General features: G+C 32.6%; 1 protein-coding gene across 3 annotated transcripts in view; it reads left to right on the forward strand.

The window, feature by feature from the left end:
• Positions 1-24823, forward strand: part of LOC145284437 (AKT-interacting protein-like) — a 110007-nt gene that overhangs the window by 26035 nt on the left and 59149 nt on the right. For all 3 annotated transcript variants that reach the window (XM_080133248.1, XM_080133246.1, XM_080133247.1), the window contains exon 2: positions 13616-13812. In XM_080133248.1, the coding sequence (XP_079989374.1) occupies positions 13640-13812 (173 nt within the window). In that variant the 5' untranslated portion in view covers positions 13616-13639. The remainder of the gene's footprint in view (positions 1-13615; positions 13813-24823) is intronic.

Raw genomic sequence — 24823 nt, forward strand, 5'->3', positions numbered from 1 at the left:
TGCCTTGATATTTTTATGCCAGAAGACTCCAGATTTTCTAAAATGTCCTTAGTAGTGGTGGTTGGATTTGCATTAACACTTCTTACAATATTCCTGGTGGCTCTAGCAGACAGTTTCCTTTTCCTTCCTCTGCCAATCAAGTTGTTTGTTGTGTGGTGACTCTGGAATTTTTTGATGATGCTCTGTACTGTTGCTGTAGGGACCTCAAATTTCTTGGAAATTGACTTTTAACCTAAACCATCCTTATGTGAATTCGCAATTTTAGTCCTAAGATCATTACTAAGCTCTTTTTTCTTCCCCATTCTAATAATTTTTATTCTTTTATTGGTTTTCAGTTGATATCATTTTAATTTCTGAAAAATGCAAAAAACGAAATGAAATTAATCAAAGGTTGTATAAAAGCATTCAAAATAAGAATCAAACAGGAAACAAACAGTCAGAAACTCGATTAATACTGAAAAAATAAGGGGGTATGATTATTTTTGAACATTGCAGATTTTATAAATAGCTGTATATTTCTTTTATTACAAGTATCCCGAGATTTTAAAATGACTAAAATGATCAGAAGAGGTTTATTAAGAATATGTATCAATATGGACGTAAACAATAAATTCTAACAAAGTTACACCTAATAAACTCAATTTTCAAGGGGGGGTATGAATAATATCGGGCACAACTGTATATATTAGTAATGGAATGATTACAATAATTTTCCAGATTCCAATTCTTTTTAAATTTATAAATTATGGAGTTTTTTTTTTTGTTTTTTCTTTTGTATTGGGGTCAGATTAACATGCGCATGTATTTTTACAAATGTAAAACTACATTTGTGGGTGTGACCTTTTAGATTTTAGTTTTACTGGTAGTTTAAAATCAATAAATATTTATGTCATCGTTAATTCAAACTGGAAAATTGAGTTTTAAACAAAAAAGAATATTTTTTGGCATCAGAAAATAGGCAAAATTTTTCCCCATACCAATTCTGATACTCCAAATTTTTTTTTTCAATTCTAATCAATCATCCCAACATTAACATTCCTAGATTTGTTTTTCTTTTTTGTGCATTGATATTCATATAAAAGCCCTTTTTTTTCTATTTATTTAAAAAGAAAATACAATCTATATATAGGTTGTGGAATTGCATTCATCAGCAAAAGATCTGGCTAATTTGCATATTGTTTTAAACATTCCTCTTAATTCCCTATTAGTTTTTTTTTTGTTTTCTCATGGGATGATCATCTTTAGTTAACTATTACGTATTCATGCAGATATTCTACATGATTTATGCTTGCATAATATTTGCATAAAAAGATTATAGTAATCACAAACCTTTCTATATATTTATCTATGCATATATATATTTGTTTAAAAAATTTGCCTACCAAACTCTTCTGCCAGTTTTTGCTCTACAGGCATGAAACTTAATATATAGGGTATTTGAACTCCTGCAAAACTTTATATTTTTGTTTTAGCAGGGAAAAATCGATGCAAAAGTGAAATTAAAAAAAAATGTAATTTGCCAGGTGAAGGTCGAATGACAGCATTACAAATATGCATGTGTAACGTAATAGTTATTAGTTCATGTTTTGATTTTTAGCCTTGCAGCAAACATGTTTTCGTATTGCTCAGACATTAACACCAAAGGAAAAAGTAAATCATAAGCTAAACATTTTGGTTTCGATTATTGGTGGTGCCGCACAATTTATTATTTTTTTTTAACTTTTTAAATCATGACTATATATTGGATCCAATATTATCTCCATATATAATATTTTGATGGCAAAAATTCCTCTCTGGACGAACAGATCCAACATACAAATTTATTATGTCTAGACAATTAGATCTTATAACTTTAGAACAAAATTTTAGACACATTTAGTCATTATAATAAAATTCTACATTTCATCCTAGGAGCAACACCATCACAATCGCCGTATCTTTAAAGGAAGTAGTTCCTATTTTTACCCCTAAATAATAAGTCCTCTTACTGACCCCAGTCAAGACCGGGAGGAAATATAGATATTCTACAAATATTGTGCTTGCACCCTTCGTAAGTGGGCCATAAACTCAGACATAATATAATCTTTCCATTTCTCTGATTCAAAAATAATAAATCCTCTCTTCTAAAATTCCGCCCATTCTCATTTAGTGAGCGCTTACAATTCAATTATTCTGGAATCTACATCTTAATACATAAATAAATGCTCCAGAACTTTTCAAATATGGCAGCACTCTCTACAAGAGACAATCATTTTTAAAAAATAAACCAAATACAAACATATTAACCGCTCAAAAACAGAAAATTAAATGCTGATAACCCTACACTTACCTATGCACACATTAGCACGCCACTTTTTTGTTTTTAAAGATAAATTTTTACCATAACTCCACCTCCACACTTTTTTCTTTAAAATGCTGACTTTTAAAGGTTTTTTACTATGCTGATTAAGAAAATCTCATTTATATTTGGCAGATACAAGTAGTTTTAAAATATAAAGACCTGTATTATGCACTTTAAATCAGTAACCGCCAGATTTGTATGCACGTGTGAGGAACAAGCCTGATTCTATATATATGTTCATTAGAGTGATAGATAATATATGTATAAATTGTGCTGTATCCTTGACATTAACTTTAATGTAGTCTGTTTAAATTCCTTATTGGGTTGATAAATTGTAATTAGAGTTTAAGTTGGGTCATATGATGATCATGTGATAATCTGTTCATGTAGTTGTCACATGAAAATTCTGAAATAATGATGTTTTTAACGTCGTTCATATTTGCACTCCTATTTATTTGCCTCCCCACAAGGGCTGAGTTAGATACAGGATCGATTCTTAATGTGGAGGAAAATCCAGCACCTAAAAAAGAGTTACTCTGAATTGTAACTTTTTTTTTAAATTGCCTCAGTCTAGATGGATTTCTACTTCACTGACCGAGAACCAAAAAGATGAAGTGTAGCGTCAGAACACTTTGCTCGTAAAAGATTTGTGAAATATTTTCCAGTCATGTTATTTCAAATTAATGAAAGCAAAAATTGATTTCAACGGCATTTCTTTTCTATCCTCATGACTGTTTCCCTTTGCCAAGGCCATTTATATGGGATGTGACTTGTATCAACACTTTGGCGTCCTCATCACTGATAGAATCGGTAACAAACCTTGGACATGCAGCAGAAAACAGCAAGCAATCAAAATATGCCGGCCTTCTCGACAGGTTTGTGTTTCGACCAATCGCCAATGAGACCAGTGGTGTGATAGACCTCACCATATGCAACCGCCTCAACATCCGGAGTCTATTAATAATTGACTTTGAGTGCGTCTTCATTGCCACTATTTGTGGAAACGTCTTGAGCCTTCTCTCAGTTTTCTACACCATCTGGACATTGGATGAAATTTCCTGATACTTGCACGTTGGTTTCAGGAAGGGTCAATTTATTAATTACTAGCTGGGTGCTCGGCATTGCCCGGTTATAAAATACACTTAAATATGATATTTTAATTTATGCAGATTTCAATTCTCTATTGATTACTATATATTGTACCCAATATATAGTAATGATTTCAAAAGTTAAAAAAAGGGGAAAAAAATGACTTGGGTGGCATCACCTTCAATCGAAACCAAAACATATAGCACTCCAACCTTAGTCATTACTGTGTGAGCTGTCAGCAAATGGATAAGAAATAGTTAAAAATGAACCGACTTTAACGTATAAATGTATATTTGTGCATGCGTAGAAATAACATGTTTAGTCGACTTACAGCTGCCAGGTTTCAATTTTAAAAAATTTTTACGCCTTAGCAACTATTTTTACCGGCTAAAGGCCTCTAAAATAACAGCCCCCCCCCCCAATGCAATTGTTTGATTTTCAACGCTTTGTGACCTTGCGTCTCTGATGTCTCTGAGGAGATGCACTTTAAATAAATAGAGACCCAGACATGCACACAAAAAAATTTTATAAATTAGATTATTTGTTTCTCCATTTTTCTTAATATTATTTAATGTTTGTTTGTTACATTCCTGAAATACTGTTCCTATTTACAATGCCTCCCCACGGGACAGAGTTAGACACCAAGGTCGTTGAAGATGAACATGAAGAAAAAGAACAAAAATTAAAAATTGTCTCGGTCGTGAAGCATTTCTCCTCCGGAACTGCTAGACTCTGGAACTCCTTTCCGGGATCCTGCTTTCCCAACTGTACTGACATGCAGAAGTTCAAGTGTAATGTGAACAGACTTCTTGCTGCTCAACTCCCTACATAGTATCCCTGCAACATGTCCGTGATAGTAGTCCCCTACATCAAATTGGCATTGTGCCTTGTTCGGGGTGAAAATTGACTAAAAAAATTTTTTTTTAAGTTGTGCAGAATTGTTTACACGTTTTGGGGCGAGTATTTTTTTAGTTAAATAAAAACACCAGTTGTTTTTTGGGGGGTGGGGGGTCAGTAAGCAAGGTTATTTTTTTTTTTTTAATTTAACTTTTAAATTCTGTTTTCTTTGTTAAAAAAAAATGTCAATCTTGTTTTGATTATTTTGTTAAAATGTCAAAAGTATTTTTCGGTAATATTATGAAAGTAACTCTTATGCATTTTTTTTATAAAGAATGATATTGATTTTTTTTTTTAACTGTATCTAAAGAAAGACTGGTAACAGATGGAGATATGTTTAATTAAAGAAAACTAATGAAGATTATAAATAATCAACTTTCTTCATAATGAGTCGAGGACATGACACCACTTCCACATTTCGAAAGAAAAATGTTTTTAATTAAAATCTTTCACATATGACATATTTAAATGTTATAGTAAAGTCTATATATATCTATAAAAGTGAGGATGTGTATGTGTGTGTGAGGAACTTCTCAACCTATATACTCAATGAATTTTTGATCTACAGACTTGAAATTTGGTATATAGGTTGTTCAGGCATGTGAAAAACTTTTTAGTCAGTTTTCATCTAGAAAAAAAGGGCTGCTGCACAAATTGTTCACATTGTTAATAAGTAGATTTGAAAACATTTTTTAAAGATCATATCAAGTTAGCCTAATATTTATCATACTTGATTCACTGTCTTTAGGTTTTGGTTTCAATCTCAGCTCGAGTTTTTTTTTTTTTTTTTACTTACAGGAAGTGAACTGTTTAGAAAAACATAATACTTGCATGAACATGTCTCAGGTTTTTTTTTTTTTTTTTTTTTTTTTTTTTTAGGAATTTAATGTTACATTTAATACCGGGCAACAACGGGTACATCTAGTATTCTATAAAAGCGAAAATCTGTGTGTGAGGACACTTTTCAACCTATGTACTCGACGACTTATAAATCTAAAGACTTGAAATTTGGTATATAGGGTATTCAGACATGGGGAAAATTTTTGAATCGATTTTCATCAGAAAAAAAAGCTGTTAAGGGATCAAAATTGAAAAATTGGTACGTGGGAGTCATTGAATTTTTATCTATCAACTTTTGAAAACACTTTAACGATCGCATCAAGCTGGCCTAATGGTTATCATACTGTCTTTAGGTTATGATTTTGATCTCAGCTTGAGTGTTTTTTTTTTTGTTTTTTTTACAAGAAGTGAACTATATATTATTTTAATTGGAATTCATTATTGAGATGAATATTATTTATATTAATTTATTTTATTGCGGACTATTATTCTCAACCAATAAAGATGAGAATAATAGTCCGCAATAAAATAAATTAATATAAGAAATGAACTGTTTAGAAAAAACTTAATACTTACATGCACATATCTCAGTTTCTGCATGAATTAAAATGCAATATTTATGCACATTTTACAACCGGATAGCCTGCTTGTATACCTGTAAAGTTTTTTTTTCCTCAGTCTGACACTGATATCAAAAGCCAACTTTTTTATTTAAAAATTATTAAAACAAACCTTTTAATATACTTAGTCAATCATATGTAAGCAACTACAAAAATGTTTACTAATTTACATTTTCCTTTGAAAAACGAGGATTAATTAATTACTTATTCATTTTTATGGTTTTTCATTAAATGATTGGTTTTACTTCACTATTATGCTGACTTTTATTTATGCATAGTTTCTACATTCTCTATAATTGCATAGAATTTAAGATGAAAATGTTCTAGCACATGGAAATATATATATGACCTTGTCAGTGTGTGTGTGCGAAAATCTTTACAAAACTCCTGAATATTTGGTCTACAGAGTTGAAATTTGATTTATAAGCGTCTTTGGATCTGTAGCACACATTCAATTTGGTTTTTAGCCTGTAAAAATAGCTTCTAAGGGGTCAAAATTGACAAACTAGTTGACCTTGGCAGAGGTAAATCGACCATCTTCTGAGCATGTATACATATTTTTATCTTGGAGTCACTTAAGTTTAGGTCTTTGTTTATCCATCTGGTGATATACATTTTTATCCACCTAGTGATAGCTATGGATAGCTGTGGAACTCTGTTCTGTCTGCCTGCTTCCCACCGGACTTCAAGTCCAATGTTAACAAATTCCTAATGAACCGCCCCCTTAAGTAAACACTTCATCAAATCTCCACACTAACGTAATGTACTTGCAATAACCCTTATCCCTGAGTGGCTTCCGGGCCTTGGTAAGTGGTGATGACTGTAAAAAAAAAAAAAAAATGATATTGGCAAAGGCTGAAGCGCTAAATAATGACTATGGCTGGATCGCTGAATGTTTTAGTCTCTATGCCAGCTGATGGCACCAAAATTTTATTTTTTATTATTTTTTAAATCATCACTACTATATATTGGGTACAATATAATAATCAATATAGAATTTGCTCTATAATAATAAATACGAAATCTGCATAAATTAAAACATATTTAAGCAAATATTATGAACAAGCAATGTGTGACAAAGAAGTCTTTCTCTTTTTTCCCTTTTTGGTCAGAATGTTCAGTTTACAACAACCTTGTTGGCAGATCACGTGATGATATAGTCGACCGTTGGTTGATTTAACCATGTGAAAAAATGCCCATATAAAAGGTGTGCCTTAGAAGTCTTTTTCTTCCTTTTTGGTCAGAATGTTGAGGTAACAACAAATTTGTCAAATTGATCTTTTTCTTTAAGTTTCTTGGAATAATCTTGTAAGATGTGATTGATCTCCTCACCCAAACAGATCAGTACATCTTGCTAATTTTGTTTATTCGTGTATAAATATATTAAGACACTTTAACGGCTGTGCATAATTTTTGTGTGTATTATTTGTAAGCGAAAGTAAATCCTTTTTTATTTTTTCTACTTTTAGGGTTTAGTTCTTTCTTTTGTTGTTTATTTATCGTTTTTTGTGTGTAAGAACACTTAAGAAATGTAAAATTCTTATAAATATTAAAGTGATCTTGTAGATATTTACTATTTCAGTTCTTAAACAAATTAGTTCAATTACCAGAAGGTTTTAACATCTGCAAATACTTCTGGCTTTGCAAATAAGCAAATGAGTGTAATTATTTGCATTTCTTTTATTTGGTAAAGTAGAAGGGAAAGAAGAGTAGGGGGGGGGGGGGGTTAAAGAAAGATAAAAAGTGATAAAAGTTTTAAAATAAAGATGTTACTACACTTTTTTAACTTTTCTTTTTATGACTCTGGGCAATGCGGGGTGACCCTGTTAATTTGTGTTTCCTTGTGAAGACTACAGTTTTCTAAAAAAAAAAAAAGAAAACTGGGTCAAACATGCATTAAAATAGGGGTAGGCTATAGAAACAAAATTTTTCAAATAAATGCCAAAAATGGCTTATTACCTTCATTTATATGTAAATAGATGGGAACAAGTGATATTTTTCAAAACGGGTCAAAATTGGAGGGTCGCTGGCCCCAAACGTAATTTGACCGCGTCAACGCGTGAAAATGGCCCAAATTTCGCCCCCGAACACACTTAATCATTTATTGAAAGCCACAGGGTGCATTTTTTGACTATAAATGCATTTGTATCATTAAATCTAACATTCCCATTGGCTATCCCACAAGTATAGGGCTTTTTAGGGTATCTCAGAGTCCAAAATGGGTCAAAATTACCCCAAAATTAGCCAAAAATGGTCGGAAATAACGGATTTTCCAAAATGCACCTCCCAAGCCACACAGGGTGCAATTTTTGACCATAAATGGCTCTATATCATTAAATCTAACATTCTCACTGGCTATCCCACCTAAATAGGGCTTTTCAAGGTATCTTAAGGGTCCAAAATGGGTCAAATTTACCCAAAAATTAGCCAAAAATGAACGAAAATCACGGATAATCTCCAAAATGCAGGTATTATATCTCATCGGGCTCCTATAAACACTCCTGTATGGCTTTTTACAGTTGGAAGACTGAAATAACCACCCTGTTATCTTATCCATTTGTATTTAGGGTATTTAGAGATCTTTGGGGGATGTAAAAAGGGTCAAAACAATCCAAAAATGACAAAATTACGCTTTACGGTACATAACATATGAATCATTAGTTCATTCATCAATGATACTTTTTAGAAACATCGTAACTTTACTACATCAACTTCTCAGAAAGTAATTAATTGTAAATTGAACATTGAATGTCAATAAAATGCTGTCCAAGAAGAGTCTGAATTCATATTGTTCTCATAGTTACCCCAAAATTGATGAAAATGGCCCTCGATTCGCTATTTCTCGATTTGTAACCAATATATTGAATAACTTGATAAAAGGTATGAGTAATTAGCAAAGGAATTATTCTTGCTCTGCCAGAAACCGTTCATGTTCCATATCGACGTGGAAAGTGTCAATGAGCCATTTGCGAGAGAGAGACTTTTGATCGACAAAGAATCTTTGTTCATGTACATCAAATTCATCAGGATTCACATCTTTTGAAAGTATATTGAGAAGGACATGGTGCTCTCGTTTCCATTTAATCATATTCACACGTCTGGAACCCTTTGCTTTGTAGACATCTTTGTCGTAAATTTTTAGCAATCGATCAAGTTTATGTTTTATCCCAGGTATTGTAACATAACGAACATCACTTCCAAAGGCTTTCTGCCACAATTGTAGTAATCGCAAGGAGAACTGGTGAATATGATTTTTCTGTGTCGTGGTACCATATTTGGCAGCATGATGTTGCACAGCTTGAACACATTCAGCCTCAGTTGGAAGAGAATCAAGCAGAAGATAAGTCGAATCGTCGTAATTATAATCTTCGTCAATCTGCCCTGCTATACCAGCCATGTTCATTGCATTTTACTAACTGAAAAAGAAAGCAAAGTTCAATCAAATTCACAATTAATGCAATGCAATGTTATCGTGTCTATTTAAAGATGCCATTGCATTGTTACAGAAAGAAAACATTTCCTTATTTGGTAATTTTCCATCTATAACTCAAATTAAGCCCCTTTTTGACAACCTATGTTGATTCTTAGGGACTTTTTGACTCTCTTTGGCTAAATTGGCCATATTTAGCCCCTTTTAAAGGTCCTTATACCCCTCATTAACAGTGCAAAAGTTAGGAGAGTGCCTGCTTCAAGCATTTCCCAACAGTTTCTGCCATGTAGAGGTGTCTTTGGGCCCATGGGAGGTGCATTTTGGAAAATCCATGATTTCCGACCATTTTTGGCTAATTTTGGGGTAATTTTGACCCATTTTGGACTCTGAGATACCCTAAAAAACCCTATACTTGTGGGATAGCCAATGGGAATGTTAGATTTAATGATACAAATGCATTTATAGTCAAAAAATGCACCCTGTGGCTTTCAATAAGTGATTAAGTGTGTTCGGGGGCGAAATTTGGGCCATTTTCACGCGTTGACGCGGTCAAATCACGTTTGGGGCCAGCGACCCTCCAATTTTGACCCGTTTTGAACAAAATCACTTGTTCCCATCTATTTACATATAAATGAAGGTAATAAGCCACTTTTGGCATTTATTTGAAAACTTTGTTTCTATAGCCTACCCCTAATTAAAAATTACTACATTATATATATTATCAACGGTTCCTCATTTCATTCTAAGACCAATATTACAAAATTTTTACATTAAGTATTCTTGCACAAAAAGAGAAATAAAACAAAACAGAACTAAAATTTTGATTTTTTTTTTTTTTTTTTTTTTTTTTTTTTTTTTTTTTTTTTCAAATTTTTTGCAAATATAACTTTCCAGGAGTTTAGCTTTTATTATCAGAAAGAAAAGAAAAATAAACTTTTACAAGAATATAATACATTTAATTAGCTTGAGTCACAATGTGTATGTTCAGAAACTAGTTTAGGATGAATCATTAAATTCAAATTTATAACTAATTCTGCCTATTCAGCATTTCTTGCCACTTTTTAGTTTCATTTTCCCCTATTTTTAAGTTTTTTTTTTCTTTAAATAAAATTTTGAAAGTTACATTCCATTATTCATAGGATCATTTGAGTCATTAAATTATTAATTGCACCACATTGTTATAAAACTATGATTAAGTTAATCTTTTTTAATCTTTTATGTCTAATAAATAATAAATTAATATTAAATAATCAATTAAAAATTAATAATAATTAATAATAAATTTAATATTAAATAATTAATATTAAATCAATTAAAATTTAATCAATTAATAATAAATAATAAAATAGATGAGGTAAATAAAGATAAGAAACGTTCACACAAGAAATAATCGCACAGCTTTACAAATATTATATAGGGTGATGTGAAAGTACCTTGCTATTTATTTGCGAATTGTTATCCTCATTTTCATAGTTGTTGTTGCCTGTGGTGCAATGGATAAAAGCGTTGAATCTCTATGGTTCCAGATCAGCATTGTCTGAAGATAGCAGTTTCAATCCTACCCAAAGCAGGTCAGAAGTTTAGTTGGCCAAAACGCAGTGAGACAACTATGGAAGGCAGTAATTACTGGGGATACAGTTACGAGACTCAGCATTCCTATCACGTTGCAGTTAATAACCTGAAGAAGGCCGAAGGATCAGTTGACCGAAATGTGGTGAAACAACAACTATGAAGTGTTGTGAATAAATAAAGACACAAATTACTCATCGCAAAGGATTCCAATAAAAAATATATATAATAACTCTGTATTAAGTGCTTATAATTTATTACTGAAATAAAATTCTTACAAGAAATGAATTTAATAAGAAAATCCATAGCATGAGGTTTTATTTAGTATTCAGTATAGGTGCCAACATTAGTGTTAGGAAACTGCATTAACTGATTTCACAGAGAATTCTTCTTCTTTTTTTTTTTTTACTAATGAGTCAACACTTATCAAGGCCAAAAACCTATTTGAAGATTAGGTTGAACGAGATTGTTAGATTGACAGATGAACAATGATAAATAATATGGGGGGGGGGTATATCACCACCTCACAACAGCTGACCCAATAAACAGCATTTTTTTTTTCCATTATAAAAAAAATGTTGCTCATGGAATGTGAGGACCAAAGGAAAAAAATAAATTTGTTACAAGCAACCAAGAACCATTGTGAATTTAATACTCCCTTGACATTTCCTCCTTTAGAGGAAGTCAGTTCATTCTAAGATGAATGCCATACAACAAACAAATAATTTATTTCTTGTAAGGATTTTATTTCAGTAATAAATTTAAAGTTTTATAAGGAATTGCTTTCCAATCACACTGTAGATTTTTTTGTAGTTTGATTAGTTCTGATATGACAGCCACTAAATATATTTTTTAATCGTTTGAAGCATGATTGTGTTTCTTTTTTAAGTCTTTCAGAATGGGGAGGGGGTAACTAGGTTAAAGATTAGATTAACTGTTAAATGACAAAAAAAAAAAAAACAGTAATTCTTCAATGATTTTAATAAAGATCTGACCTAGATTAAAGGTCATGAACAGAAAATCTTCAAAATTGATTGTGAGATATAATTGATTCAATCTTTTTTATGTTTAACTATTACATATTGTGTATACGATTGCTTTTTGATTGATATAGTTTTGGTTAGGAGTAAAGTGTAGTACATGTTTTCTATACTTGGCCAGGAAATGGTAGAATCTTTCTAGACTGCCGTAATTAACATTTTTGACACAATCCTTTTTAAGAACTGGGTTTTCCCCACGTTAAAACCGACCTTGTACCTACCTAACTTTGTAGACAGCATGATCACATTGATACATCAGGTTTCGTCAGATCGCCAAAGTTAAGCAACATTGAGCCTGGTCAGTGCGAGATGTGTGATCATTTAGGAATAGCAGGCAGTGAATGTCGGAGAACGTTGACATCTCTGGCAGCTCCTACATCCCACTAGCTGTCTCAAGTCTGTCCTATCGCTGGATCAGGCTGGTTGGGACAAAAGAGCGAGGCTGGTTCCGTGCAAACCAGCTTCACTTTAAACAAACTCTCGGCACAAGTTATCCATCAACTCTAGGATGATCAGATGGTTTTTGCCGTTCTGGTAGATGGATTTTTGTGGGGCGGAAATTAAATTAGGGACATTTATGTTTGTAGTTTTAGCACCATTATTAGATAAAAATTTATTTATTCTGTAGAATAAATAAATTTTTATCTAAAAAATGAGCTGGGAACATAAATTTTCACAAATATAAAAATGAAACTTGGGGTTAGTATTCATACCTTTGCCTGTGATAAGGGAACATTTTTAAGTGACATCTCTTTAACCAACTTGTAGTCTTGTTAGCTAAGTCAGTCACCTAAAGATGATTCACCTTTGTAGGTGCACAGGGGACTTAGGTGTATTAGTAACTGTTAGTGACTCTATACTTCTGGTAACTCCCAAATTAGAGCCTCACCACTAGGTGCAGTTTTGTGTCATACTGTTAGGTATCAACCTAAAAACCTAGTTATTTCTCTTGGACCAAAGAAGGGAGAGTTATCGCCCTTGGAGAAAAGGATACCTGCTATGACAATTTAAAAGGTAAACAAAATGCGTCTCCATTACGGACTTTAATTATAATGCATCTAGAAGCTTCTACTTTACCGTTTAATCTGTAAATTGTTGAATAAATCTGATAAAGGTTATAACTTTGTCCTCTGCTTATTTTTGAGTTAGTATTAAAAGCAATAACACGTATCAGAAATTTGGGGGGGGGGGCTCTTAAATAATTCATAGGTTTGGGAAATAGAGTAGGCAGAAAATAAGGATAGTAAACGCAAACAATTTGCCCAAGGATATCTGAAACAAATTCTATTTAATGTATAGATGAAACCCTGACAGGTACAACCATTCAGATTCAGAGTAAACTTCGGAGTAATAGTAACTATAGAGTAACTCAACACTCCTGAAAACTCAAATTGGGATCTCGGAATAATATGTTCTTTATGGCCATGTCTAGGACCTCAGAAAAAAAGTAAATATGCGTTTTATCCATGAAATTGGGGAACATTTTGACAAATGCTGTCAAAAATGGCAAATGTGGCAGCATATACTTTCTTTTGATAATCTCCAGTTACTCTTTTTTTATTGTTCACCCAAAGCAAGGTATATTGCCACTTGGAATGTAAGGGCCTACTATTTGGAACCATTCTTTTAAGATTATTTTCCTTTCTTGTTTGTGAAAAAAAAAAAAAATCAATCTTTAGATTAATCTTCAATTACAAGATTTTATTTTGTTTTCCTTTTTAAAACTGTTGCTAACCCCGATCATCTTCTGGTGAATTGACTTATTGTATTCTTTTTCTTTCTCTGTCAGATCGTGTGTAGCGCCCGAGGTGTGATGGCAGTTAGGGAAGGCCGCAAAATGCTGCCGTCGATCCCAACAATGCCAGAGTTTACCCAGCAAGCAATGTCTGATGGAGCTGCTCCAGCAGATGAGAAATCGACACAAGGATCGAAAACATTAAACGAACTCAGTAAATGCACTCAGGAGTACGCGTTGATGGCCGAATTGTAAGTAAACATAGCATCTTGCTTTTTATAGATTTCATTTTTGAATGGAAAGGAAGTCATTATAAATGATTTTTGACATTGCTGTATAAAGAAACATGGCTGACGGATGCAAAGCATTTTGATTGGTTAAATGAGATCATGTGTTTGGAAAGAAATGTTTGAAATATTTAAAATTTAGTAGCAGTTACATTTCTGAATTTTTGAGATGAGGATTGATTATTAGTTTCATTTGGATTTTTTAGACTATTGTTTTCATCTTCAGTGTTATTTTTTTAATTTTCTTTTTTTCTTTTTACATAGGAGTCACCACTTATCAAGGCCCGGAGACCACTCGAGTATAAGGGTTAATGAGTGTACAGTAGTCAATGGGACAATATTGTAGTAATCGTTAGTAGTGGAAATTTGGTAAATTAGCTTATTTAAGGGGACGGCTCATCAAGAATTTGTTTATGCTGGACTTGAAGACGACCAAATTGTAGTCAACTGGAAAGTAGGCAAATGAAAAAGAGTTCCACGGGCTTGCAGTTCTAAGAAAAAAAGCTTTGTTCATGGAATCTACATTTAGGTTTAGGCACAGATAAAGAGTGGGGAAAATTATTGATAATGTTTTCAGCAGTTTTTTGTGAATGTTTGGCAAGGGAGGAGTGGCATAAATTGAAGCACAGACGAGCACTTGCCATAAAAATAATGATAAAGCAGAGACAGGCTTGCAATGTCTCTTCTGTAGGAAAGACACTGCAGGGAAGAGAATAGGGTATTCCCCACTAAGCTACGAAGTTTATTTTGAACTCTGTCAAGGCAGGATTAGACTTTCTAGCAGCTCCTGTCCAGATGTGGCAATAGGGCAGGTCGATTTGCAACTTTTTTCAGAAAATCAACATGGCGGCACTGGTGATGATAGTTGGGATTTGATGTGATAAGAACATATACCAAAAATTAGATTCCTATCTTGAACAGAAAATTGAGCATTTAATTTTAAAAATCGTGTAGAAAAATGCTAAAAAATCCTTCATTTTTATAGCATTTTTCACAACACTGACTTTGAAATTTCACTATTTTTATAAAATATTCAATTAAAATTGATATATTTATATGAAATACATTGAAAGAAAAGTATATATATGAATTATAATTTTAATTATGAATCACACCTAGCAAAATATCTTAACTTTTACTGCATTGATTAAACAAAAATTGTGAAAAAAAGAAGCTAATTAGCAACTAAGTCTTTTAAATTTCACAATTCAAAAAGATATGTGGAGATGTATTACACAATATAACAACTTGATACAAGTTACAGAACCATGTATTTTAATTTTTTATTAAATGTAATAATATAAACTGTTACAATAGAACTAAATTGTTCTGTATAATTTCCTTTTGAGGAAAATGAAGGTCTAATTTGCTGGCATGATGACTTTGTAATAATGTGTCTATGTCTTGCTTTCTGGCCATATACAACTTTTTGAGAAAAATCAATCAAATTTGACCAGTGTGTGGCTGCAAAATTGATAGCAGTAATCTTCTCATTTTTTTTTTTTGTGCTGTTCACTATTTCTGGAAAAAAACACAAAAAAAAAATTATTTGAAAACATTTTTTTTATATTTTGCGATATAATATGAATAAAACTAACTATTGTTTGGGTAAATTAAGAAAACTAATAAAATTTAATGGATAAATATTTATTTACCTAATGGGCAAAATCGTTTGAATGTCCTCTTCTCTCACATCCAATTCATCTGAGTTTATTATCGATATTATATTTTCCGGAAGTAGTGCAAAAGCACTATATTTTGTTTAAACCAATAACTTGGATTTCAGTTAACTGTTTTGTTCTCTGAATCATATTAAAATATACTTCTGTTGGTTAAAAAAAATATTGTCGGTTTTGATCTCAAACCAACTAACTGCATACACTTGGATGATAAATTTGACTAAAATGTTTAATTTATCATAGTGTTTGAGGATAGACAACTCTAGTCCACAAATACATTAATCTTGTGGCTTATGTTAGCCATCTACCTTGATTCAAGGGCCCAATTTTCTAAGTTAACTTCTCCACAAGAAATGCCAACAGCATACTCAAAAAGTAGCCTCTGGTCTTCACACTTAAATTATTTGTTTCTTTTGCTGTCAGATAATGATGATCAGGAGTTTCCCCAAAGGACCAGTAAATGTTGTTAGGCTTTTTGTTGTTCCATCAATTAATTTCAAAATTGCTGTAAATGGCAGTTCTTCTAGTGGAACCTGAAAATTGGAAAATTTGCATGTTTAATAATAGAGCTAGATTACATAATAAACACCAATATATTATTTTATTTTCCACAAAAAAAAGGAACATAATTGTAGGTGAATCTATAGAATTAATTTTACCTCCTTGTTAGGAGGACAAGTGCAGATTATGTGCCTTGTTTGACAATTTTATGTCTTGCACTTACTGCAAAGTCATCACATCTCCAGACAGAAAGTTTACAGCTACAAGGAAATATATCAAATAGTCTGTCTAGCTGTTCCTTCATTCTTTTCACTTTGATTGCTACAAGAGATTTCCTGTCAATTTGTTTGGCCCTCTTATAGCAAAATATATTGACCTTCTGTCCTATATAATGTTCCCTTAACAAGGGCAATTTTGGATTGACTGCTTGCTAAATACTAATTATTTCTTTGACAATTAACTTAGAAATCTCACTATTTTTTAAGTGGGGATAACTGTTTTCGATGAAATAACTAAACTGGATGACTTGTCGGGAAGTTGGGAGTGCTGTTTCATCCAAATGACAAGGTGGACCAGCAAATTTTGTGAACCCCGGGTTAAAACTGAACGTCATGCTTTTACTGACATTCTAATCTGAAAAGTAAAATAAATAAATGGCTTATAACTGAAGGAAACTGTATTAGGCCATCTTCCAGTTTCATACGTAAAGAAATAAGTGCTAGTTATAAGAAATAATGAAAAACTTTGTAGAGTTGAATTAGATGTATTGAAGAGAGAGGACGAAACCAAATCAGAGACATAGCAGTGTTTAGTTTAGACATTTTTTGCAGATTTTAGCTCAGCCTTCGATAACATGAATTTATCCATAAAGAGATTCATTCTTGCTGTAGCTGTGCCATTTTAAACGAGTGTTTAGAGTTTGAAAAACCAGTGCTTGTGCATCTATGTTACTATGCTATTTTTAATAGTATTTTCAAGTTAAATTTAATTTTTATGAAATTTTTGTTTATTAAATTTTTAGGTGAAAGTACAGAATAGTTACAATATAACCTCCTTCCCATATTAAGAATGACTTTCTAAATAACAAAGTAATTTTAGCACAATAACATAGATGCACACATAACGAAAAACCGTTAAAGGAGTTTCCTTATTTACTTGTATTAATCTTTGTGGGTTATCTGATTTTAAAACTATAATTTTAGAAGAAAAACACTGCTTAAAAACAATTACTTCTTAAAAATAAAAGAAATTAAAATTTGACACTAATTTTCTGCAAAGTATTTTTTATTAAGTAGAAAAACTTGAAAATTTATGTGGTTATGTTTCGTAAAGAATGTGTAGAATAAACTTGTATGGACTATTTTTTTTGGTTGTTTTAATATAAAACTGGAGTATTACCATATTTTAATAAAAATTTCAAATAGAATTTGATGTGAAATATTAGGTTGGTGCAAAAATAATGCATTTGATGTTCATTTGAACGTCAAAAAATGACATTGTTTTTGCACCAACCTAATAGAAAAACAAATTAAAAAAGATAAAACAAACATGTTTAAATTCACTGCAGACACTTGAAATATAATAATATATATTTTAAACAAGTCTTTTTCGTTTTTCCTTTCGAAATAATTAAGCCTAAATCGTAATATTTTCAAATTAAATAAACAAACGTTAATTTTCAATATCAATAACGAGCGTGTTTTGCGACAGTGAAATCTAAAATGTTTCCATCCCAAAAAAGTTCCTGAAATGAAAAAGCGAACTTTGGCCGTTATTATTTAAAAAAACATAATTTTACCTTTACACTTAATATTTATTTTATTAATGCATTATCCTCACTCATTTTATTTAAAAAATGTAGTTTAAAAATTATTCTAAATAATGATTCTATTTTCTTAACAGAACGGATGGTTTTGATGATGGGACGTTCTTGACAATTCACCGAAAAACTTTTAATCACTTCAATTTTTCAACTTTTAAAGTCATTTCCTCAAGCAAAGATAACGATTTTGAGAAAGATATTTCGTGTAGGTCTTTTCTATGTCAAACCCCAACTATCATCACCATTGCCTCACCGGAGTTCCAAAATCGACCTGCCCTAATGTGGCAACAGTATTTGATCCTTGGACATACCTGGCTTTTATATTGGTAGAGAATTGCATCAGCAGTAAGATATCTACTGGAGCAATAGAAGAATCCCACCATTTTCACAACATTTCAGTCAATGTAACCTCCAACCTTCTTCAGGTGTATCTCATCGAACTTGGGGGAATTTTTCTGCTGAACTTGGGAATCTGCGCAGAATTTTGAATGGAACCCTTTATTGAATCCACATGGGAGGGTATCATGCTCTCATTCCATCAACCCTGACTGGGCAGAAGTCCTAAGTTTTTTGTTTAGTCATGTTCACCTTAAACGCGGCAGATTGTAAGGGATGACTATTTGGGACCATGTTTAGAGAAAATAAGCAAGATGTTGGTTTACATTACATTTAAACTTCTGCATATCATTATAGTCAGGGAAACAGGTACAGAGGAAATTCCTGTCAGTCCGAGAGAAGAAGCTATTAGAGTACAAGACTTTCCGGCATCTAGGGACTTCTACAATGAAGGGGTGGGATTTTGTTGCTAAACGCGTTTGTTGAGGATACGTATGCTGAGGGGATACAAGTACTATGAGTTCATCAGAGCACATTCCATTAAAATACTTGTAAAACAGGCACAGGGATGCAAAATTGCAGTGATGGGACTGGAGTTGGAGCTTAGTTGACAGTACAGAACCTCTTAAATTGGTGACTCTCCTTTGGACACTATCCAAGAGAGAGAGACCAGTGGTAGATGCACCAGTCCAGATGTGGCAACAATACTCCAGACAGATACTCTCAGGTGAGAGTAATTTTCTAGCATAGTAGTGGGAACCCACCTTCTTTGCAGTGGCTTTTGCAATGTCTCCAATGTATTTATTTCAGTTTATGTTGCCCGTGAATATTAAGCTGAAAAGTAGGTAGGGTGTTATTAGTCATGGCTATCTGTGGTTGAGAAGGTTTTTTTTGTAATTATTAAAAGGAAGCTTATACTCTTAGTAGCATTAAATTTTACTATCCATTTATGACCTCATTCCACTATAGAATCTGGATTTTTAAGGTTTTTGCCATTGCCTTAGATATATGTGTGCATTTGTTTTCTTATGCCTATTCTCGGCAAATATACCCATCTTAGACACAATGTTATCAGGGAGGTCATTTATGAATATCAGAATTAATTGAATTCTAGGGACTGGCCCCTGAGGCACTCCTGCATTAATATTATCCTGTTTGGATGTATGTCCATCAAGGACAACCTGGATTTTCCTCGTCTAAGAGGATCTAATTATATGTAGCATTCATACATTAATATCGTATGAGTTAATTTTCATTCATTTCCTTTCATGCCAGATTTTGTCAAAGGCTTTGAATATATAAAGGGTTGCAACCCTGGCTTCCTCGGCCTTATCCAGTGTATTTTTACCTCTTTGAACTTGATTTATGATGGACGGGATGCATGCTGACTTTGTACAATGGCAATTGCACAATTTGAAGTGAACCACTGGAGAGAGTGGGGCTTGCTATAATACTTCCATGTGGAAACATGTGCTTCAATGTCTGCTTTGCACTATTCGACAGTCATAGTCTAATTAGCAATTATATTTTGGAGTGTTGCTCACACTGAGGATTGAACCTTCAACCTCCAGAATAGTGTAACTTTACAACTGAATTTTACCAAGTACTTTATGCACTATGCCACAGTAGTAACAGTTGGTGTTTAGCATTGGTGTCATATGAAAGCTCTCTGGGCGTCTGCCATCAAGACCAGCATAGAATGGACATTTTCATCAAAGGTTTCTAGGGGTCCACTTTATGACCTTATTACCTAATTGGGGAAATTAGTGAAAAATTAAATAAAATTGTGTTAATATTCAATGTGTCCTCAAATGTTCCAGCTTTGAGAAATATCTTCCAAGATGGCGAAACCGTGCACATATGGGATCCGGATTAAGATATTATGTAACCCTGTTCTCCCTCACAGCAACCAAATAATGTCAGCTTCATGCTCATGCACTTCCCTTTATGTCTTGGACTAATATCTCTGGCATTAGTTAATGTGGTGTTGTTGGGTTTTGGCCCTCTTCACAGGATGCCAGTGTTGAAGTTCCACTCCCCTGGGGAAGATGGTGTGGCAACTCTACTCTTTGAAAGCTGTACTGTCTCTAAATAAATCTGCGCTCCATTACACTTTATATATCCATACAAGGTAACTTTGCATAGTCCAGCCAATCTTGCACCCATCTACTAAGCGATCTGATTGGTCACTTATTCACAGAACTCACCTCAATCATTTAACATGGACACCTGTTCTTGAGTTAGAAGCCATAGTTAATTTCAGAACAGTTTCCGATGGTTAGTTATTCTATACAAGTCCTGGAGATGACGAGTTCTCAGTAGGCAGTTACATACAGGTTCTAGATTTTATAATTTTGTAGCCAAAGAGCAAAAGATTCTTCTTGTGTTGACACAAAGAAAACATACGCAAGGTTGCTAAAGAAAAGGTTGGATTTTTATGGAGAAATTCTGGTTTCTGATTGGTTAGTAGCAGAACGTGAATTAATTTGATTCATTAGTTTCTAGCAGCATCGTTTATAAATAGAATCTCCCAACTGTGAATGACCATACCCCCATTAATAGTCAAAAATATTGCAACACCTGTCATGCGTCAACATTATTCTCATGGACTACATCCTGATCCTGAGTCTGACATCTGTGAATTCATGACAGCTCCACTAGTTCGGCTGACCATTGGTCTCCCGTGGGTCTCCACAACCAACAATTCTAATTTAAACAATATCTCTCCAGAGTTCAGAATACAAACATTCTCTATTTTTGTGTGAAAAGAAATTTAATTCGTCTTTGTCTCTCGCGGTGCAGATTCTCAAATGTGTACTAGTAAATTAATCGCCAGGTACCAGCACTGTTATAATTAGAGATTCATAAAGGAATATCTAACACTATTCACTGAAAATTTTCATCCATGAAGTTTTAGTTACGAACAAAAACAGCAGATGGATTAAGTATGAAACTTGACACTTTTATTGATATATTGACATATCATACAAATTGGACGATGAGAAGAAGTTATTATTTTTCTATTGGAATCCTTCCAGATGAGAAAGTTGTATATTTATCGTTTCATCACGTTTCAGCCAACTATTCTTAAATAGTTGGCTGAAACATGATGAAACAATAACAGTCTGCAAATAAATAAATATACATGGTGGTCCACTTAAAAGTAGCCCAAACTCTTTATTCTTTCTCTTAATCTCACCACAAGACAAAATGCAATTCATTTTCCAACAAGATTACTAACACTGGTTCATGACATGGTTATGGAAAAAGAGAACAATAAGCAAAGGGTTATGATCACGCGCACTCGTCATCATGTGATTTTTATCTTTGGGGGACTTTAAAACAAAAAGTTTATACAAATAATCTTCACAATCTAGCCCAACTAAAGGAGAATATTACCAACGTTATCAGGAGAATCACCAGAGAAGATCTACAGGCAATATCTGCAAACATTATTAAACGTGTCGAGAAATGCATATAGATGTCAATGGGGTGCACTTCTAACATCTTTTCTAACACTACAGGTAATTTAAATAATAAAAGAATGTTCCTCCTCTCTACTACATTTTTTATGGGCTACTTTTAAGTGGGCCACCCTGTAGTAAAGAAGTTAGGTGTACAAAAACTACCTTTTGAAACTGTGAAATAAGAAACTGTGTTTACATCTCGAGTGTTATGCCGACCCAGCCTTGTTCCCTGTATGCACTGTTAACTTTCTCCAACCTAGATTCTACTATCAAGGTGATCAACTCTGAGGCCTAAGCACTGAGCTTACATAACTTCTGCAACCGGCTTAGTTCAAGTAGCAATATGCACCAACCATAAAGCGGTTTGGATAAACACATTCAAGGGAGTTCTACTAAAATAGTCATATTTTAAAAATCAAAGTACTTTAAGTCCTTAAAATATTACTATTTTGTTGAAAAATAAATATCCTTTCATGTTGCGAGTTTGTCTCTGATGTATCGTTATTTTCATGGAAAGTGTTCGACTGAGCTTCAGTCTATGGTCCCCCCTCGCCAAACTTTCACAAGAAACACTCGTCTAGCTGAAAACACTATCAATAATTCCCCCCACTCTTTATCTGTGCCTAAACCTAAATGTAGATTCCATGAACAAAGCTTCTTTCTTAGAACTGCATGTCTGTGGAATTGTCTTCCGTTTTCCTGCTTTCCGGCTGACTACAATATGGTTGCATTCAAGTCTAACGTAAATAAGTTCTTGATGAGCCGTTCCATATAAGTTAACAAATTTACCGAATTTTCATTACTAATGAGTACTATATTGTCCAATTTCTACTGTACACTCTTTAACCCTTATCCTCGAATGGCCTCTTGGCCTTGATAATGTGGTGATGCCTGTGTAAAAAAAAACAAAAAAACATGCATTAATAAATAATCTGCATTATTGGAAAGTTTTTAATAAAGTGATAAAAATGTTAACGCTATTAAACTGTCATTTTTGTAAGTTTTTTTTTTTAAGAATCCTCTGTTCTAAAATGAGAAATTATATTTAACTAGCTTTGCATAATCATTTCTGAGTCAAAAATTTTCAACCCAAGCTCAATTGGTGATCTAAAGGATCACATTTTTCTTTATATATAGTGTAGATTCATGAAGTGATGGATTTCTTTTACCCCCCCCCTTTTATTGTTTTTTTTTTTATTTCCTTTTTTTATGAATTGATAAACCCTCTCTGTCGCTCACTACTCATTAAAATCTTTTGATAATTTTATTGATTCACATAAAGTTTACATCTTTCAATCGCTCTCAATGTAGGTATATCGATTTTTTTTAAATTGATTTTTAAAATTATTTTCTTTTAATATCCCAACTTAAAAATTATTTTTATGTTTTGTGACTCAATTTTATTGCCCAATCAGCTTTAGATTCACAATAAAAATAAATAAGCAAAAAAAAAAAAGAAAAACTTCTGATCTAACGTATGTCCTTTGAAGTAGTTTTGATTCCTAACACAACAGGTGAAATAAAAAAGAAAACTCATTGAATTTATGTATCGTTTTAAAAAGAATACATGTTAAAATTCCCTTTGATTACACCTGGGTATTTTGTGCAATCGATCATCCAACTGTTTCCGTTTGTAAAAGGTTTCATTAATTATTTCACATCACCTGTTTGATTTCGCCATCTTTGTTTTACCATTTGTTTCATGTCAATGACAACAAATAAAACAACAAAAAACATGGTTAATGAAACTTGCTTTTCACATTAAACATCAGAAATGAGTGCTTTCTTTTTTTAGATTCTCTTTGTTATTTCAATTCTTTGATCGTTCTCTTCTATTTTTTTCTTTTTCGTTTACAAATGAGTCCAGATCATTATAATAACTAGTTGTGTCTAACCGGTGTTGCCCGGGAGTCTTACTTTCATTTTTGTTCATTTAAATAAAATTTCAAATACGGTTTTCAAAATTGAATTAATTTTAGTATTAGAGTATTGCTTGATCATTAAATTAATAATTAAACAAAAGTGTTAGCCAAAGCTATAACTAATTATTTTAATTTTTGTTTATAAAATTATTGGCTGTAAATGGTGCATTTTATGAATGAACCGGAAGTTGGTCATTGTACATATTACGAACCGGATATCTCGTAAATGTCTGCTCAGGCTCAACCGGCACCTGACATCAACTGCCAGAATATGCCGAGCGCCAACCAAATGTTAAAAAAGCTAGGAAACTCAATCTAATTACAAAATGCTAGGAAACAGACATCAGATACGAATTCCAATTAAAAAAATAAATAAAAAATGGAAAATTAATAAATTAAATATAACAACTTGCTGTAAGCTTTATGAATAAATAGTTTTATTTTGTGTAGAAATATGTGTATATATATATATATATATATATATATATATATAATTTTTTTTTTTACTTGATTAAAATATAAGGTACTTGGGCACCTTATGTACCGTTTTTTTTTACATAGGCGTCACCACTTATCAAGGCCGATAGGCCACTCAAAGATAAGGGTTAAAGCGTGTCGAGTAGTCAAAAGGACAATATAGTAATCGATAGTAATGGAAGTTCGGTAAATTTGTTAACTTAAGTGGAACGGCTCATCAGAAACTTGTTCACGTTGGACTTGAAGACAACCATTTATTTTTTTTATTTATTTATTTATTTTTTTCACAATTTATCAAAAGTCGTCTGCTTTGCTCTGTATTGGCTAACCGTGTCTGTTATTGCTTTCTGATTGGCTGATCAACAATATGATCAGTTTACAGTTCAGTCATACCGGACATTTATGAGAAATCTGGTTCATAATATGCACCTATACCGACTTTCGGTTCATATAAATATAACCCACATTACACATCCTTAAGCCTAGCAACTGTATTCAAAAATTCATAATTATTAGTTCAGGAATTTATTCTATACAAACTTATATATAAACATATACACATACCTCATTTTGTTAATATCACTCAATAAATCCCAGGCCTAACTAATAAAAATTCAACTTTGTAAACAGTCTCCTTCTAGGGTGATACATTACAATTCCATTGCTTTTTTTTTTTTGTAGAACTATTTAAGTTTCTGATATCACTTATTCATTGAAGCCAAATCTTTTTTCCTGGGGAATTCTTTTGAGATCCTAAAACAGTCAGGAATC

The sequence above is a fragment of the Euprymna scolopes genome, chromosome 9 (assembly GCF_053919585.1).
Source record: "Euprymna scolopes isolate OS-2025 chromosome 9, ASM5391958v1, whole genome shotgun sequence".
Classification (NCBI taxonomy): domain Eukaryota; kingdom Metazoa; phylum Mollusca; class Cephalopoda; order Sepiida; family Sepiolidae; genus Euprymna; species Euprymna scolopes.